The sequence below is a fragment of the Saccopteryx leptura genome, chromosome 3 (genome assembly GCF_036850995.1).
Source record: "Saccopteryx leptura isolate mSacLep1 chromosome 3, mSacLep1_pri_phased_curated, whole genome shotgun sequence".
In the NCBI taxonomy this organism is placed as follows: domain Eukaryota; kingdom Metazoa; phylum Chordata; class Mammalia; order Chiroptera; family Emballonuridae; genus Saccopteryx; species Saccopteryx leptura.
The window spans coordinates 267,222,982-267,243,175 of record NC_089505.1 but is presented as its reverse complement, the minus strand read 5'-3'; the positions used below and the strand labels follow the sequence as shown (position 1 = coordinate 267,243,175).

The window sequence follows — 20,194 nt, the reverse complement described above, 5'->3', positions numbered from 1 at the left end:
TTAAAAAAAAAAAAAATAAAAAAAAAAAAATAAATGCATAGCAAAGTAGAACAACTAGTTGATGCTTCTCTCTCTCCCTTTCTATCTTTCTTCTCACCCCTCTATTTCTTTCTCGCTCTCTCTCAAAAAAAAAGGTGGTGCAGATTATATAATACATTTAAACTAGAGATCCTTTAGCCAAAAAGATTTAATAGTACTTTGAATTTCACAATAAAAGTAGCTACAAGATTCATAGAATTTTCATGTAAAACTTAGTAGGTACATAGCCACATATCTTGAGAGTCTAGTAGAGAAACACCTTTTAACACAATCTCAGTTCCAACTCACAAAGCCCACAGAAATTCACAAAATCGACACAGGAAATTCTTTTTATCTGACTATATACTTGGTGATTGAAAGGAAGTTCATCCAAAAATCATCTTTTACTCATAAAGTATTTTATTATAATTGCTATATATATATATTTTTTTGTATTTTTCTGAAGTGAGAAGCGGGGAGCAGCAGATGGACTCCCACATGCACCCTACCAGGATCCACCAGGCATACCCACCAGGGGGTGATGCTCTGCCCATCTAGGCCATTGCTCTGCTGCAGCTGGAGCCATTCTAGAGCCTGAAGTGAAGGCCACAGAGCCATCCTGAGTGCCCGGGCCAACTTTGCTCCTATGGAGCCTTGGCTAAGGGAGGGGAAGAGAGAGATAAAGAGAAAGAAGAGGGGGGAGGGTGGAGAAGCAGATGGTCACTTCTCATGTGTGCCCTGATTAGGGATCAAACCTGGGACGTCTGGATGCTGGGCTGACACTCTGTCAACTAAACCAACCAGCCAGGGCCAATTTCATTACTGATTTAAAAAAAAAAAATTTTTTTTTTTTTGGATAAGTGAGCTGGGAAATGACAACACTGGGACAAAATTCAGATCTTCTTAATATAAATAAAATATTATTTTAAAACCCTGACTCTTTTCATATTGTAGTGGAAAAGCAAAATCACTGCAATTACTTATTAATTAAGTGACCCTGGCAGCATTATCATCTCTCTAAATCTGTTTCTGGGTCAGCAAAATGGTGATCATAGCCCTGCCAGGGTTACCATGATGATTAAATGAGACTCCTTACATGAGGACTCTGTAGAAATAAATACTTAAAATATAGCTGCTTCTACTAAGCTCTGTCAAAAGTTTAAGGGAATTCACAGTTACATAATCAACACTAAGAAAAACTCTTGCATTTTGTGAGGAATTGGAAGGAACATTATAAAAGACCATTATCAATTTCTATGTGGAGAAGTATTCTACACTCTACTAGGGGTCGGCAAACTCATTAGTCAACAGAGCCAAATATCAACAGTACAACGATTGAAATTTCTTTAGAGGGCCAAATTTTTAAAACTTAAACTATATATATAGGTAGGTACATTCCTTATCGAGCGCCCACATGTGGTATTTTGTGGAAGAGCCACACTCAAGGGGCCAAAAAACCACATGTGGCTCTCGAGCCGCAGTTTGCTGACCTGGGCCCTTACACGAACCGAAAAGGCTGGGGCAAAAGGCCAAGGACATAAAGCAGGTGCTCTTCTAAGTGACATTCCTGAGGACCAATGTTAAGAGGTAAGTACTAGTTGGGTACCCTGAGCCTGACCTGCATACTATGGTAATTATTTACCTAAGTAAACAACCTATAACTAATGATGAGGAAAACGAGATGGCTTAAGAAGCCCAAATACAATCTTTTCTAAAATAGCTCTAGTTACAATTTGTTTAGAATCAATAAGCCTCTAGGAAAGACAAAAAAGAGCATTTAGAATTATCAGAAATCTTTAGTACTAAAGGAATCTTAGAACTCAAAGTTGGAAATGATCTTAGTTTAATTAAAAAAATAAAACAAGCACACATATGAATTACAAAACAGTATAAAAAGCCATGCTTATTATTAGAGAACATTAACAACTCAAAAACTGACTTTCATTAAAAACAGGTACACAATGTAGTGTAAATGAGGCATTGATGGCTGACTAGGTGATGAACAACAGCACAGCAAAGAAGGTTTTTTCTGAGTTAGGTTGCTCTATTCCCCTCCCAAACACCAAGGTTCTAATCTCAGTTAGCCACCTAAGAAGAACTATGTTAAGTTATACAGGATTCAGGTGGAACTGTGGATATATCAGTACAGACCCTTCTCACTATTGGAACATAGGCTTCCTGGAAGAGTATTCTAAATGAAGAGGAAGATGAGTTAGAAGAAATGGCTTCTACTTCGAACTCTGCTACTAATTAGCTGTGACTCTATGAGTACAGTTCACCTAAATTATTTAGAGCTCGGTATTCACATCTATAAAATGAGAGGAATATGCTTCTCAAATCTTTAGAACAAAGTTCTGTCTGGGAACTGATGTTCAAAGCCGTGAATGAATCCCAGAAGTTACACAGTTAATAATTAGCTGAATTCAAACTAGAACTCTGGTTTCCAGATTTCAAGGTCTGTTTTCTATATGCATTGTCTCTCTGAAATGTCTTCTTTCAAATTATTTTATTGTGGAAGAAACATTAACATGAGATCTACCCTCTTAATTTTTAAAGTGCATGTAGAAAATTCTTAATTACAGGCACAGTGTCTTGTATAGCAGATCTGCAGAACTTAATCATCTTGTGTAATTGAAACTTTAGGCTCCATTGATGATCAACTTATTTCCTCTTTTCCCAGCCCCTGGCAACCACCATTCCCCTTTCTGATTCTATGAGTTTGACTATTTCAAATACCTTGGGGTTTTTTTTGTGTTTTTTTTTTTTTGTTTGTTTTTTTAATTTTCTGAAGCTGGAAACGAGGAGAGACAGTCAGACAGACTCCCGCATGCGCCCCACCGACCGGGATCCACCCGGCACGCCCACCAGGGGCTACGCTCTGCCCACCAGGGGGTGATGCTCTGCCCCTCCGGGGGGGTCGCTCTGCCGCGACCAGAGCCACTCTAGCGCCTGGGGCAGAGGCCAAGGAGCCATCCCCAGTGCACGGGCCATCTTTGCTCCAATGGAGCCTTGGCTGCAGGAGGGGAAGAGAGAGACAGAGAGGAAGGAGGGGGGTGGGGGTGGAGAAGCAAATGGGCGCTTCTCCTATGTGCCCTGGCCGGGAATCGAACCTGGGTCCCCCGCACGCCAGGCCGACGCTCTACCGCTGAGCCAACCGGCCAGGGCTCAAATACCTTGTATAAGTGGAATCATGTAGCATTTGTCTTGCCGTAACTGACTTACTTCACTCAGGATAATGTCCTCAGGGTCCATGGATGTTATCACATACTGCAGAATTTCCTTCTTTTCTAAGATTAATATTCCATTGCATGTCTATACCACATTATCTTTATCCATTCAGTGAAAACCACAAGGAGATATCACCTCACACCTGTTTGAATCGCTATTACCAAAAAGACAAGTTTAGATGAAGATGTGAAGAAAATGGAACCTTTGTAAAATTGTGAACAGAAAATGGTACAGCCACTATGAAAAACAGTATAGGAGCTCCTCAGAAAAACTTAAAAAGACCTGAAATCATGGTAGCACTCCTCAAAGTGCCAACATGTGGAAACAACCTAAAAATCTATTTTTTTTAAAAAATCATTTATTAGGGGCCTATTATAATCTGGGCACTTATTAAACTCATGGTTTCATTTTTCACTAGATGTAATTCAGTATGTTTTTATTTTATGAAATGAGAGAACAATCTTAGTGAGGATAAGTGGCTTAGTAAATTTACACAATGTATGGGCAGTGGCCAAATTTTCACACAGCCATGTTTCTGAAAATATCCTCAACTAGACCAAGCTGCCTCAATTATTTATACATTAGTGTAAAGTTAAATCAGTGAATCACCAGTCTTAAATACATTTGCAAAACAAGCTATACCACTATTAGAAAAATTAAAGATTTTGTTAAAGGAAATATATGCCACAATGTGGTAGAAAGCAATTGTGCAAGGACCTCTTAATAGAGTATTAATATTAAACAACAATATAAAGTGTGTAGATAAATTTTACTATGTAGATCTTTTTATCAGGTCATTTCATATCGAGTCCCAGATAATTGCTACATATACATAAGATTTGTGCCTTTTGTTTATAAAGAGTAAGTTTTGTTTGTTTGTTTAAAGATTAACTCTTTCTAACAAGAACTTGAATTTTTAGAATTAAATTGTAAACATTTTTGATGGTCATGTCTTCAGTATCTTGACTCCTCCCCTCTAACTTTTATTCGCATTATCTTCATTATTATCTGGCCTTCCATGGTACCCAAAAACAAAAACATGCACATTTTCTATATTTACAGAATAAATGAATGGACAATCTGAGGAATAAATATATTAAAGTTAGGGACAACCAAATATTACCCTAGAGTCCTGAATTACTTGGCCCATGATTGATTCAAAGATACTTCCAGAAATAATAGCTGGCAATCTTGCCTAAAATTGCATTGCAATGATGCACATTTTTTGTTGAAGAAGCCAATTAAGGAAGAGGTGTGGGGTAGGGATGTCTATTATAGCAGAATATGCATAGCCAAAAATGTTCTGGGTCATATATATGAATTAATTACCAAAAAAAAAAAAGCTAAATTGTTCTTTAATGCAGCAAAGTTCAATATATAGTGAAAGGTTTTGCTAACTCTCTAGGTTGCCAGACAAAAGAGCAAAAGGATCAGTGCTATCAAACAGCAACCTCTTGCTTCTGAGAAAAACAAAAGAAAAACAAAAACCTCCCCAGCTGAATCAATGAAGTGATCAGTGGGGCACCAGTCAGGTGCCATCAGCTTTCCTTACAATATCCATTATTGTTCATACATGCTGGAAGCAAAATTCTCTGCCCCGTGCCTTGTAATAATTTCCACTCTAAGAGATCAATCATTAAAGCACATGCAGGACCCTCTCAGTTCCAGTGTAAAAATCTGTGAACTCATGGAATTGCTCTGGGCAATAGGCCATGAAGCCTTGATTCTAATTCCTCTTTGACTCTTATTGGAGATTTGGCTCTATTTTTTGGCACTTCTGTAGTATGCCTCAGTATACCTATGAGGAAAATCATATCACAACTCTCTTCAAAACACAGCAGTCCTTTTAGAAGTTTAGTATGTGTACAAAAGTGCCTCAGAAAGAGAAACATTATAAATGCAAGATATTATTATCCTTATATAACAGCACTGGGCTACTTCAATTACAAGCCACACTTTTAAAATCTGTTAAAGTTCCCTTCTGGGAAAGCCCTTTCGCCCTTTAACAGTATAAGCTAATCATGGCAATATAATTTCCGGAGCTCATATTTGTGAGAGGAGAACGGCTGGCACTGGTGTGCTCAGTTTTGCGATGGCTTTTCTCATTCCTTTATCTCCTGAAATTATTGAGAGGCTCTAAGCTAAATTTTGAAGCTAGGCAGAGGTACTTAGGGAAGCCAGGAGCAAAGATGGGAACCTGAGTATTGCACTGACATCATTCTATGCTCAGCACATATGGTACCTCACTAAAGCAATACTAAATGAGCACACGGATCTATTCTCAACTCTTGCTGGCTGTAAGAAGCATTCTTAATTACAAGCAGGCTTGCTTTGTTATCATTTACAGTCACACAGTTCACTGTTTATTCAACTAGGAAAATAAAATTTTTCTACGAGTTATCTTTATCACTTATGTGTTTAAGTACATGCAAAATATAACGGGATCTTGCAGAGATCTCAAAACCTGCTTCTCATATGCATTTTTTAAAAAAAATCTCATCATAATTTCTGCAACTGGGTCAGCTTGCACAAAGATGCTCGAGGGTAGCCATGAGCACTTTCAGCACCCTGCAATCCTTGTAAGTGACACCTCATAATAGTGCAAATGAAGCATGGCGTGATGAGAAAATGAAGAAGAATGAACCTGGATAGTCAACCCTGCAGTTTTCAAAACACAGAGGGTAGACTCGATTCTGTCCTCCTAAATACACCATGCATGATCTTTTACACTTTCAAGCATATATATGCCTTCCCTATTATGGGAACAATGTCTATGAAGCCAAGAAATTCTAATGCAAACAGGCTGGTTCATTTGTTCGTCTATATATGTATACTTGCAATAGTCTCAAATTTGGAACTACATCTCATTTACTTGCCTTGATTTTCAGCCAGGGATTTATCATGTTGTCATTCACCTTTGTGCTTCCCTTCACCCTCATCTATTAGGCTTAAAGATTATTTCCTTATGGGCCCTTAGTCTAATTAGCTGAATATTGAGGCAGTTTACTGACCCAACAAATGCAATATCACCCCTTTCTCATTAGGTTTATTTTAAGCCATCACCCTGCCTGCCCTGATCTCTGCCCCTCTGCCTCTTCATCACACTCACCTCCCTCCCTCCTCCACCCTGAGGGTTACTTCATCCTGAATGTTGCTTGATTGTACTCTAGCCAGAGTTAATTCCCTCTATCCCAGAGAAGGGAATGAAGTGGAAAAAATTAACACAGGATTTTATTTGGCAGAGGTTGGTAAGTTTGCTACTTAGATTTAAAAGAACAATCAGAAAGCTTCCACCAAAAGTGTGTGTGTGTGTGTGGGGGGGGTAGTTTCAAAAACAAACAACAGAACCTTAGAAGGAAAGAAAAAGTTCTCTGACCCAAAAGACTGACACCAAGAGCTGCTCGCATACAATGTTCCCTACTTTCCTTCTATCCTTCTCTTTTTCAATGATAGATGCGCCTGGTTTTTCATTCACAGGCAGAGACAATCACTGCTGCGGAGGGAAAGGAATGTCTGGGAAGGCCAGCAGACGGCGCCCGAGCGGGGAGAGCGGCAGCGGGAAGGGGAAAGGAGTGCCGGCTCTGCGGCAGGGCCCCCTTGGTGTCCTCCTTTCCCGTATCCCCAGGCGCTCTCCCTAGTCCTCCGCCACATCTCCCGGGAGAAGCAGAGCCACAGCAAAGAAGTGAATATGTATATGAGATTATTAGCCAAGCGCTTCCCACTGGCACAATTAGGCGCCCCACCCCCTCGCCTAACCCCATCTGCGCACCCACCCACGCTTGGTCTGCCACTCCTGTGCCATAGCTCGCCTCCCTCCCCTGGGGCTCACAATTCTGCGCAAAGGCAGGGCAGTGGGTGAGAAATGTACCCAGGTAATAGAGCAGCAGGCTTCTAGACTACTGGGAGCAAGTGGTGAAAGCAAAGAGATTCCTTACTGGTGCAAAGGGATCTATCCTCTCTGTTCCTCTTAGCTAAGAAGACCCTATGTGGGGCATCACTTCTGTCTCCATCCTAGCCACTCTTAACTGGAGAAAATCCTTGAGAAGGAACTGAGAGAAGAAAGGGCAAGAATTCTTGAGGTGTGTCTCCACCGCACTCCTGAAAAGGAGTTGCTAACGGGAATTGTTCTCTCCCCAGTTAAATTAGGCTGTGGCTTCTCATATTTAACCAGAATTGTCCCCAGGTAGAAAGCCTCTCCCTGAGCAAGGCGGGGAGGGGGGGGGGGGGGGTTTCTGGTATAACCAGCAGCTGCTCAGGGGAGAGGAATTACTTAGAGAGCAGGACAGAGGGTACAGAGCTGAACAAAGTCAGAAAGAGGGAGGGGTCCTGCAAAGAAAGGAAGGGAGTGAGATATAAGAAAGAGTGTGCACAACAAATTGTGCCCTGCTTTTTAAAGCAGTGGATTGTACACTGGGGGAGACACCGGGAGTGGGGAGAGATCCACAAAAACAGTTTCTATTTTATTTATTGTCAGTTCAGGGAATTTGAAATAGACTTTCATCTGAAGATGAGAGGAACCCTGCCTTACATTTCTGGCCACCCTGGAGAAGTAACCTGCCCAGTAACACTTTTCTTCACAATTTGCTCTTTACAAAAGAACCCAGGCTGAAGAGAATAGCTACAGTTTTGATTTAAATTCTCCTCCTCCAAGCAGACCTCCTGACTTACACCAGCCAGTATTGGCCCACCAGCCCTTTGTGGGAAGCACTAAGCTGAAGAAGGCTAGAACAGGATATCCTTTATCCCTTAGAGTATAGCCTTCAGGCATGATCCTCGGGGGAAATGGGTTTGGGTAGCCAAGCCAATGTCCCTGCTGTATTTAGAAAATAGCTCAATCCAATCACCAAGAAAAATAAGCGTATATGTGTGGGGGGTGGGGAAAGGGGGATCAGGAGATGGTGTTCAGAGGTCTTCTCTGAGCCTGGTAGGGGCTGGCCAGCCTCAGTTACCCTGCTCTCTTCTCCAATTAAGGGAAGAGGTGGGGTAGGGGCAAAAGGGACTGGCCTCCTGTTGAGTGAGTCCCAGGACCCAAGGCGCTTCACTGCCACTGCAGTCTGGGCACAGTTTGGAGGTGTGTGCGGTCTGGAACCTCTCCCTCCACCAGGCCAGGGGAAATGGGCAGGAGGTGGGGCAGCACACAGCACAGACAAAAGGTTCTGCAGAGCCCTCCTCTCACTGGCGCTCAGGCCCCTTAGCTGAGCTCTGCGCCCCATCAGCCACACCGACTGACCTTCTGGCTAGTAACGCCCCTTTCCCGCGGGGCCCAGGGGCTTGGCCAGGACCGGTCCTTGAATAGGCGCCCCATGTCTCTCCCAGCACCCCTACAAGAAACGCCCCTCCCACCCCCACCAGACACACTAGATGCCTTCCCCCATCCTTTTTCTATTGTCTTCAAAGAGATAAGTGGCTCCCACCAAGCACACCCAAATGCACCTCCCGTTCTGGCGCTCCCGTTTCTCAGAGCCTTGGGGTCTGAAAAGAGAGCACGGGGTTGAAGGAGGGGAGCAAGGGAGTAAACCGCGAGAACTTGGCATCTCAGACCCACCGTGTCCGCCTCGCAAGGATGCCGGTGACCTGTAGATTGCAATAGGCACTGAATGATGCTTGCTGCTGCCATGGAAATGGTGGATGTGGTGCGCTCCCAAACTGGACGCCCCCCATGCCACTCCTACAAGGCCGCTGAGGGTGAGCGGGACAATCCAGAGCAGGACCAGGCGCCCCCCTGCGCCTCCACTGCCGCTGCCGCTCCCGGCCGAGCCCAGTTCTGCGCCGCACCGGAGCATCCTCTGGTACATGGCGGGGCGCCCACTGAGGGGCAGCCGCCACGGGAGGCAAAGTTTGGGGCGCAGGGAGGGGAGAGGGCACCGGGGAGCAGGCGGCTCAGGGTGGGCTGCGGGGCGCAGCCTCACCAAGCCAGAGCACCCATCCTCTCCCTCCTCCGGACAGTCTTCTCGGGATCCTGGAGTCTGCCGTGCCTTGTGCCCCAAAGAATCCGAAACATAGCCGAGGTAAATGCAGCTGACGGGGGACTTGTCCGGGAAGGCAGCCCCCGAGAACAGCAAGTGCGGGGCGGGCAGTTGCTCCCAGGCTTCCAGGGCTCCAGGTTCTCCAGCGGTACTCCCAAAGAGTTTCGGCGCGAGTGCGTGCCAGAGGCTGGCAGAGGGGAAATTGTTTAAGGCTCCTCCCGGAGGGTCCTCACTTCTACTTGACAGCCATCCACCAAGAATCCACTATGTAAATCCATTTAGCATTGTGTGTGGGGACTTGGGAGGCCACTTCGCCGGCCCAACCTCCTTTCAAGGAAGACGCAGACCCCATGGAATCCAGGCGCCCCTTCGCTCCATTCCGCCCCGGCCGGCTCGCCGGCTCGTGCCAGCCTCCCGCGGGCAGCGCGCGGAGCAGCGGCGCGCATCGCCTGCTGCTCCCGAGGCGATAGCAGCCCGCCGCCTCCTGACACACCCGGCGAGGGCTTCCGAGGCAAGAGTGCACCCTTATGAAGGAAGTGGGGATCGAGCGCGGGAAAGACGGCTGAGGAAACGAGGAAGCAGGCGAGTGGAAGGGAAACAGAAAAAAAAAAAGAAAAGAAAAATACCACACACGCTGGCGGAGCGAGGGGCTCTATGCAAATCTGCAGTCTCCAAACAGCAAATCACTGAAGCTGGGATGCAATGCAGAGGACGAGCCTATGTAACAAGGGAGGCTGGTCCAGCTTCCCACAAAGATCGCCCTGCTTTGCCTCGCTCACGCATTCTCCACGCATCAAAGGGACACGTGTACGGCGATGCGGGGAACACCTAAAAAGCAACTCTCCCTCCTCTGCCAGGTGATCCCTCCGTCTGAATTACAATGGCAAACGGCAAGCACCCTTCCCCTACCCCTGTGGTTTAGATGTAACCAGTGTCCTGAGAGCTCTTAAACGGGGAAGAATTCGGCTCTTTTTATTGGACCAAACTTGTTCTGCCAGGTGTTCAAACCCAATCTGCTAAATATGGCTTGACACCATGGACTCAAGCATCAGTTCTGATGATTTGTTAATTACAGATATTACTCATAACAAAAAGTCCTCGTTCCCACTACAGTGTCATATCTCAGAAGGCAGTGAAAGTCCAGGGAACCAAAACACACAGGGGGGAAAAGGATGAGTGACTGTGGCAGCTGAGGGGTGGACAGAAAAGGGGGGATGAAAGGGAGAAAGGGGCTGAGTGGGAGAGAGGACAGCAGAGAAACAGTATGAATGAGTTTGCTTGTGTTACAGTTACACATTGTAGGGATATGTAAGAACTCACAAGATCTTTATAGAAGCCCAGCTGTGGTGATCTTTTATAATGGAAGAGTCCTGCCTTTCTCTCATTCTTTCTCATAAGGGAAACAGCATCAAGAAACAAAAATTCCTAAATCCAGTGCCCCCAAGAAAGAGAGGACATTGATATTCCATTGGTGAAATGCAGTGTCTTTAACTGGAATCTGTGTGTCCTGGGTGAAAAAACAGCAAAGCCAATACACATCTAAAAATTTAAAAAGCTAGCAAGCACAGCAAATGAACTTGGCAAGGAAGACCACAGCCACTGCAGGCTGGCAGTTAAGATTTCAGATTACAGTTTGAAAACACCTCCAGTTTCCAAATGATGATAAAAACTATAGCATGTCTAGTGACTGGACATTTTTTTTTTAATTTCTATTTAAAGAGAAAGAGAATCAACTCCCAATAGGCACTACTTTGATAGGCTTCTTATATTCTTACAAATATAAAAACACATATTAGGAAAAAAAAAGTAATTATAGGATTTAACTCAAATCACCCATTCACCCAAGTGTCCATTTACACTTTGATATTTTTTCATATTCCACTCAGAGGGATAACCCAGGGACTCTGGTGGTTACTCCGTAACTGTCAGGGGACCACAAAATCGAACCTATAGTAATTCATCATCTCATGTTTCTGTCAAAAGTTTGTCATTCTACTAAAAAGATAATTCTCTCTCTTTTTTTTTTTTGTATTTTTCCAAAGTTAGAAGCGGGGAGGCACAGACTCCCGCATGTACCCAACCAGGATCCACCCGGTATGCCCACCAGGGGATGATGCCTGGCCCCTCTGGGGCACTGCTCCATTGTGGCTAGAGCCATTCTAGTGCCCGAGGCAGAGGCCATGGAGCCATCCTCAGTGCCCAGGCCAACTTTGCTCCAGTGGAACCTTGGCTATGGGAGGGAAAGAGAAAGACAGAGAGGAAGGAGAGGGGAAAGGGTGGAGAAGCAGATGGGCACTTCTCCTGTGTGCCCTGACCAGGAATCAAACCTGGGACTTCCACACACCGGCCATGCTCTACCACTGAGCCAACCAGCCAGGGCCAAAAAGATAAGAAAATTCTTTAGTGCACTAATTGAAATAGCCACCCTAGAGAAGGTGTTTTATTTACTTCAATACACTGTATTTTCCAACTTCCCCCAGCTGCTCAAAAATCAAAAGAACCCAAACCTAGCACCTTCCACTGTGTCCTGTTGCCACCCTTATCCCCAGACCATTCCCTATTTTATTATTATTATTTTGCATATGCATTTTCTTTCACTAGTCATGGGTGTGATTATTCACTTTTGAAATATCAAGTAAAGCTTCCAAAGGAAATGAAGAGGATAATCACCCTCACAGTATGGTTTTAGGACTCTAGGTTCATATTCTGAATTTGACATTTCACAGTGTTAATATGGAAAGAGCAGTGGATTAGGATTTAGGGAACCTGTGCTGCATTCTTGGCACTGCCATTTACTGGTTATGTCAGATTAGTTACTTAGCCTCTCCCTGAGGCTCCATGGCTTCCTTTATAAAATAGTCATGTTCCTATCTTTCCTAAGAATCCCACAGGGCAGGAAGGATATAATGCAATATTTAATGTGAGAGTGTTTTAAAATATATCAAATGCTCCCCACAATTAAGGCATTATGTCTTTCCTCCCATTAGGTCTAAATATTGAGCTGATTAGCCTGCACAATTCATTCATCCCTTTCATCTATAGGCAATGTAGAGCACTGCATTTTTCTCCCATGCCCTCATATATAGTGTTAATTTGTTCTCTCCTCCCAAAAACATGAATTTCTGAAGGAGAGAAGAGTTCAATCTTTATTTGTACTCCCTCTAGTGCCCAGCATTATGTGAAATGTAAGTTAGTCTCTTAGAGCATACTGTTAATTCTCATTATTCTCAGTAGCTATGGTTGATAAAGTCAGCATGAACACTGAATTAGCAAATACTGAACTAATATTCCTAGGAGTTAGGTTCATGCAAGTCTCTGGTCACAACATTTCATCAACTAATCAATATATAATATTGTTTTTGTGTTTCTCTGTTTAAAAACATTTAATATATCTGTTGATTCATTAACATTGAACTCACAGCTGACGTCAATGTAACTCACACCTGAATGAAGATTATCTAATATCTATTCTCTCCATAAGGCATGCCACAGCCTTCGGCTCAGGATTGTTAGCACTTCAGCATTATGTTTAGTGGCCATCTTAAACAGCAAAACCATCAACAAAAAGCACACACAGAAAAAGTGAAAAACATGCCACTAAATAGACCACAAAGAAGTCACTTGTTTATAATACAGGAGCTGAAACACTAAGGCTGAGTGTTGCTTTGTTTGACCTCAGTTGGGAACGTGGGCATCAGGGACTCAGATTTTTTGCCCACTCTATACATGTGTGTTAATGACCAGTGTAGTGCCACATGTGCTGATTTAGAATCTACAGATTTTAGTAAGGAGGTGAGTTCATATCTATGACTAATGAGGATTGATTATATTTGTTGTCTTGAATAATAGGGAAGGATGGGGCTGGAACTTTAGAGAGTTATTTGTATAAATTACAGCCACAGAAATAGAATAAGTATAGACCATTTTACTGAACATTCCCAAGAAAACTCAATGAAGAAGAGGCTCCTGTGTCTGTCTCTCATTGTCTGGGGCCTTGGGAGATAAAGGCCAGGTTATGAAAAGGAGAGGCTAGAAATCTCAGTTTTACTAGAGTCTCTAGAGCTAAAGAAGAAGTATTTATGGCTTCCTTGTAAGAAGGAAGTGTAGCTGTAGTGATTCAGGCAGATGTCTAGGGCACCTTTGCAATACCTAAGAGGTTCTAGGGTAGATGCTCAGATATGGATGCTGCAATATTTATTATAAATGGTTGTAATTTGATGGAACAAGGAGTGATTCTCTGTACAGAGAGTGGAGAAAAGTTTTGTGAGTAAATACATGCCTAATCTTGGCAAAGCAAATAAAGCTATGACTACTCTTTATGTCTCTTTAGCTGGTCAGTCCTGTGGCTGCAGCTGCATTATTTAAAGGAAACTGAGGCAGCAATTGAAAAATTGTGCTTAGATGAGTAAAGAATTGGTAGCAGGAGACATCATAGCCAGCTCGCTGTAATATACTCTTAAATATTTCAGCATAGACAGTAGGATGTCAGTGTGTGCTAGTATTGTTCGGTGTCCCAGGAGAGTCAGTTGCCTTCATCAGAAATTTATGCTCCAGGATTTCAGCCAAAATTATAGAAACCAGAGGTGGCGTCCAGAAGCTTGAATTATCATCATCTCCAATCATGATGTGGCTTTGCTAATTAATTATAATGTAGGCTAGAAGTAGGGTAGCATTGGTGAAATAAATGGCTTGTCAATTGGTGTAATGCAAGTTAGAAATAGGTTACCTTTGGTGAAATCATTATCATTCAAGGTGTGTGGATTAGGCAAAATACCTTATAGACATGCTTTGCTTCTACATAATAGAGTTATATGAATATAAGGAGCCTTTCACCCCCTACTATAAGGAATGATACCATTATAATAGTAATAGTAATAAGAACGAACACGTTTGTAAGTGGCACAACTGAGAGATTTAAATGTACTAGCTCATTTAATCATCATAAAACCATATGAAGTGTGTGCTATTAGTGACACTAACAGATCTTAGTCACCACCTTCTGATGGTGAGCTGGGCACTGCAATTGAAACACTGCCATCTTTGCTTCATGAAAACCTTTTTATAAAAGTCATTTTTCAGGCACCCAAAAGAATCAAAAGCTAGAACTTAATCAAGCTTCCAGAAAAGGCTATACGATTTTGTGCCAACTTGAATGTCTGATTCTGTAACAGAAGTTGGTCTGCATCTTACATTACCTATGACCTGTACTTGTAGACATTCTTGAAACAGTGGTTAACCCTCATCTGCCTCTAACCAATGTGGCTACTGAGATTTACCAAGAGAACCGAATGGCTGTGTGTCATAAATTATCTTAAGTCTATTCACAATGGATTTATGAGGAATATAAAAAGGCAGGTAGCCTAAGTCAGACAACAGTGTTAAAAAATGGGAGATGGTTTTGAAAGCTGAGTGGATAAAACAAAAGAAACAGGAGAGAAGAGAATGAATGAAAGGGTGGGTGTGTGGGGAGAAATAGAAAAGGACAGGTCATTTCAAATTATTTTTTCATACTCCAAAAATCAACTCTTCTGTCTCAAGAAACAGGATGGCTGTCAGGCGGACACTGTCAACCTTTTCATGTTTTCCTTAGACATAATTGGACGTTCTTACAGTTCAGTATTACACTTTTTAAAATAAAGGGAAAAAGTAGACACTAAAAGCAACAGAGGAGAAGTATAATAAAACCCACAAGCAGCACCAATCCTTCAAAAATTAAAAGTGAGGAAAGTGTCAGTCTTGTAGTTTGCATTTCTACTAGTGTCAGCATTAAGGAAAAGGTAAGCAAACCCACAGGTTCATCTGCCTGCATTCTTAGTGGGGCCTGGAAGAGAGGAAAGAGGGAGAGCCTGCGAAGAGAATGTCGTCATGGAGTTGTAAAGACAAACCTCTGATCCTGTTACCTTTCTGGGTTACTGCGGGTCTTTAAAGGCATTCTAAGAAAAGATCAGAATAGAAGAGCAAGAGTGTTAAGAGTAAAACACAAAAAAGAAAAGAAAAGCCAGGGTGTGATGCTCACGCCAATTCACATGGGGTCTCTGGCCCCGCCCATCACTGTAGAAAGGACCCTTGCCCTTCTTCCTATTTAAACTGGGACAACAGGTCTTGGGGATCCTGGAACCTGAGTGCCAGCCATTTTCCTGGCAGATACCGCGGCCACTGACTTCCCCTACTTTTTCATCAGCTGGAACCTCTGTTCTGATTAAAGCTGCTGCCAAAACTCCAACAAGACTTTATTAGGCTTGCAATATAATTTCTCTCTATCTGCCCCAGCTGCTATTAAGTCTACCCCCATCTGTGTTCAGGTAACTTTCACAGGCCCATTCCTCTTGCTAGTCGGAGGGGCAGCATGGGCAGCAGCCCTCACAGCTTTATGAGTCCGTGCTACCTTCAGCTCCCCCAGATCTGCTACCATCTGGGTAACCACATGGATAGGCTGTCCCACACAGGGGCCAGGATAGCCACTCCTCTCTGCACCCCTCAAGGCTGTCTGCATCTCCATGCCAATCTGCTCTGAACCCTGCCCACTATGCCAGATGGTATACCTGTGGCCAAGGCCAGGCAGGTCCACATTGGATTCGGGGAGACGCTAGAGAAACTTCAGAGCTGGAAAGCATTGGGCCACTCCATTTAATAAAGTCTCCCAACGGCAGACAAGCACACAGGCTGGGGAAATCGCCTCTCAGGAAAACAAACAACAAAAATGGCCCCTCACAGTGGCGGGCAGGGAATCTGCACATCTGCATTCCCCCTAAGCGCCAGCACCCATAGTCTCACATAGAGGATCCACATGTGGCGCTGCCATGTGCTCATGCACTAATCAAGCAAAATGCTTGCAGCTGGTAAACCTGCAAGCAAGCCTAACACAGCTGTCCCACACAGGGCTAAATGCATCCCTGGAGATGCTGTAGTGCAATCTCTTTATTATTCAGGTGATAAACTTAAGGCCTACAGAAGTAATAATGTTGCCAAAAAATCAGATTTATTTATGAAGTGTTTACTTATCTGGAAGTATGCTTCCATCTCTGCTACCCATGGCCCAGTCACAGATCTAGATTGGTGAATTCTGTCAGTTTAGCTACTACCTAGAACTAATACAACAACTGAGAGGGAGCAGTGGGAACCCAACATGAGCTAGCGTGACACCGAACTCACTCAAATTCAATTAAAGCCTGGGGTACAGTTTGACTTGTGAAACATGAGCAGATTTATTCAATTAAGGTTAGCAGCGTTTAGGACTGCAACATCTTATGGTCTCTATATTTTCTCTTGTCTTATTTATATAAAATTTTTGTTTATGATGTCCTAGATGCCTAGGCACCAAGCAAGCATCATAGAGATTCTTTATAACTACATCTTTAAGTGTTGGGAGCACTGCTTGGCCACCATCCAGTCATACGCCATCTTTCAATTACCGTCATTTTGTTTGTATAGTTGTCTCAACCAAATTGTGTGGCTGACAAACTCTTATACAAGGTCATGCTCTTTTGATTTAAATGTGTTCTTAATGCAGGAGGAGAACACATGATGAGTGCCAGACTATGAGTTTGAATCTGAGTTGATTGTTATTATTCATGTGGCATTGGGTTAAATAGCCCCTGGCCCTAGTGTTGTCATCTGTAATATGATTATAACACTACATGTAATAAAATTGAAACAGTTTCTAAAATATATGAAGCCCTAAATATAAGTGATTGACATTTATTTATCTGTGCCTATTTTAGATAGGTGCTAAAGACGTAATGATACTGAGCCATACTGTGATTTTTAATTTAGCCATATTCTAAACACTCTCCACTTAATCTATAGTCAAGTTTGGCCATCTCCCCAATAGTTTCTTAGTTCAGTTTCTGTTTCTCTAAAGCAGTGTTGTGCAAACTTTAGTGTGCCTAAGAATCACCACAAGGGCTTCCCATGCACCCATGGGAAGGCCTGATGATTTGCATTTTTAGGAAGTTCCCGGGTGATGCTCATACTGCTTGCCCAGGGAAACCAGATTTTGAGAACCACTGATCTTTCTGAATGTCTTGGACACAGGTTTTATTGCCAATACAGGGAGACTTTCTAATCAAGCTTCTCACCTCCTTAGCAGTGTACTCTACACAGCGATAACAGTGTCGTTCCCAGATTGTTTAAGGAACGTTTCAGTGCTTCAAGATGTCTACCATATACATTTACATGTCCTTATTTCACACCATGCAACTATAAAGTCCCTTCACTTGAAAAAAAAACATTATCCTATTTCTTCCCACCTTTTGTATTTGAGCTCCAATTTGGTTAGCCTGGCCAGTGGTTAGGGGAACTACACTAGGATTCTATTCTGACTCTACTAACTTGCTAGCCATGTGGCCTTGGGAAGATTATTTAACACATATGTTTCCATTAGTAAAAGAAGTTGGTGTGGATTTTTTGTAAGGATTAAATGAGTTGACAGCTGTAAAACTTTTAGAATAGTGTCTGGTACATAGTATATATGTATTAGCACTTATTTATTTTTAGTGAATTATTCTCTCTTCCTTTTTTATTGTTTTGTTTTAAGGTATGGAGAAAACAAATCAGAATGTATGGAAACGCTTGTTGTCATATGAAACCTAATACTGGCCACCTAAATAGTCAGTTGTCATTAAAAAAAACACACAAAAACCCCAAGAAGTCCCTTTCCAGTCTTGGCATATCAGGCCTCCAGTCCCACTAGCATCAGCTACAGGCAAGTTTAGTGCCACAGACTGACAACCTAGGATCTCTGTCTGCTGGCATTCACCAGCACATTCTCTCATACATTCCCATCACTGAAGAAAAAGAACCATTGAGAATGGAAGGACAACCATGAGGCAAATTCACAGTGATACAAAACAAGTCATAATCTTCAAATTCCCTAGAAAATACAGATATTTAAATCAAGAACCAGAAATCATGCACATACCATGACTTCTATGTCTTGAATGTCTAAATACTTAGGCCATAAACTTATTTGATCTATCTTTTAAAATATATGTTCTAGAGCAGTGTCTTTCAAGTGCTGGTAAGCCAGAAATTTTGTGCCAGTCCACAAAAAAGTTAACTACCCCGATGTTGTATGAAGATTATAGACCTAATGATTATAGACTACAGACTGTTCTAGAGCATACATTGCCATTTGAATGCACTGAAAGGGATTTAATCATTCTGTCTGAATTGAATCTCTAAATAGGTTTATCTGGGGTCTATAATCTAATTCCCATCCAATTCAGGTCAAATATATTAGATTACACATTTTGTCAGAGTTATATTTTTATGTTAGTACTAGAGTTAAGTTAGTGTGACTATTCCACTACAAAGATCTGTGTGTTCAGGTAAAGCCAAAGTTCTTTAGCATGGGAATAAACCCTTCAAACTTGGCCTCTATGCTGTGTTTTCTTGTGTGATCCTTGTCTCAACTTCTGCCACTTCCTCCCAAAACATCCTAGGCTCCAGCCACATCAACTTCTCTCTCCTTCAGGCACACTAAACACCCCTTCTTTATCATTGTCCATATTATTCCCTCTGCAAAAGCTATCTGTTATTCCTTCTGCTCTTAATTTCCCACTCATTCTCCCAATTTTAACACATATATCTCTGTTGGAAATTTTCCTGAGCTCTGCTAATTGATTGCTGCTTTTTCAGGTAGAGACTTGTAACCCATATATTAAAAAAAAAACAACACCAAGATATGTAATAATGTATTCACATTATTTCTGTGCTGAATTAATAAAGTATCAGGGCAACTAGTTAAGTATATCTCCATGGTTTGAAGTTTCAAATAACCAACCAAAACCAACAAATAAATGAAACAAATTCTCTTCAACTTATTCTTGCAGGTTTTGGGTTAGTTCCTTTGGTGCCTAAAACACATAAGAAATTTAAGCTGAGCATTAGTTTGAATGCCAAGTGAACTGATTGTCAAGAATAATGGAATTCACTGTCATATTTTCCTACTCAGGTTATAAGCAGATGTCTTTTTTCCCATACAATGGAAAGAAAAATAATACCACCAACCAATGATGCCTGCTGCCCAGTCGCATTGCACAACAAACATTTATAGCTAACTTATAAATCCTTGAAAATAGGATTTTATAATGGAAATGCTGGCACCATTTTAACTATAACCATTCAAATAATATCACTACAGCAGGACTTATAATCTAATATATTAGTTCTGGGATGGATATGGGAAGATTAAGCTCTCGGTGTCGGAAAAACTTTCAGTGGCTCAATTCAAATTGTGTGATCATTTCACATCTTTCCAATCTTTTAGAATATATCAAAACAAATACTTATGCTCCAAAACATTTATTCTTAAATATAGATTACAGTCTTTGATACTTCTTTAAGAAATATATCACCTCTGAGGAATTTTGAAAAATCATTAATCTATTTTTTTTCATCTGTCTCCTTTTTCTTTCCAGGAAGAATTACTTTCCCCAGATTTTCAAATTTTCTCTCTTCTGTTGCTGAGATGATTCCCCTAGAGAACTGTGTGCTTATCTTGACAGGTGTTAGTAGATCTGTAGACCTCTATGGAATTGTTCCTGGTTGTATTGAGATACCATAGAAACATTACATCTGCAAACTAATAAACTTACCTTATTGTATTCTAAATAAAATACACCATGCAGTGAGCAGAATTTACCTACTAATGTTTTCCTAATGAAGTCTGCATTAGGCATACAATGGGGTCTTCAATTTTAACACACTGATAGGCACTGAAACAAAGCATATCTGATTTTTTTATAGTGCGTACCTGATGATTACTTCATATATTATTATACAATGAACTGATTTGCCCTCAGATTGCTGTTAGTACCTAATCAAAGAGATGCAAGAGATATCTCTAGACTTAATATTTTATATCCAAATGGAGAGAAGAAATAAACGTCTCACCTACCATTACTCTGAAATAATTTAAACTAGATTTCCTTTTCTAATTTTTAAGGACAAAGAAAACTTTTAATTTTCTGTGCAATGTA

At 41.9% G+C, this 20,194-nt stretch overlaps 1 protein-coding gene across 22 annotated transcripts in view; it reads right to left on the bottom strand.

The window, feature by feature from the left end:
* Positions 1–20,194, bottom strand: part of NRXN1 (neurexin 1) — a 1,251,736-nt gene that overhangs the window by 498,933 nt on the left and 732,609 nt on the right. For 3 of the 22 annotated variants that reach the window (XM_066378298.1, XM_066378301.1, XM_066378302.1), the window contains exon 1: positions 8,792–9,691. The exons of 18 other annotated variants lie outside the window; for them this stretch is intronic. In XM_066378298.1, coding sequence (XP_066234395.1) covers positions 8,792–9,041 — 250 coding nt within the window. In that variant the 5' untranslated portion in view covers positions 9,042–9,691. Of the gene's footprint in view, positions 1–8,791; positions 9,692–20,194 lie in introns of those variants that run through there. One more of the 22 variants, XM_066378299.1, reaches the window with a different exon arrangement.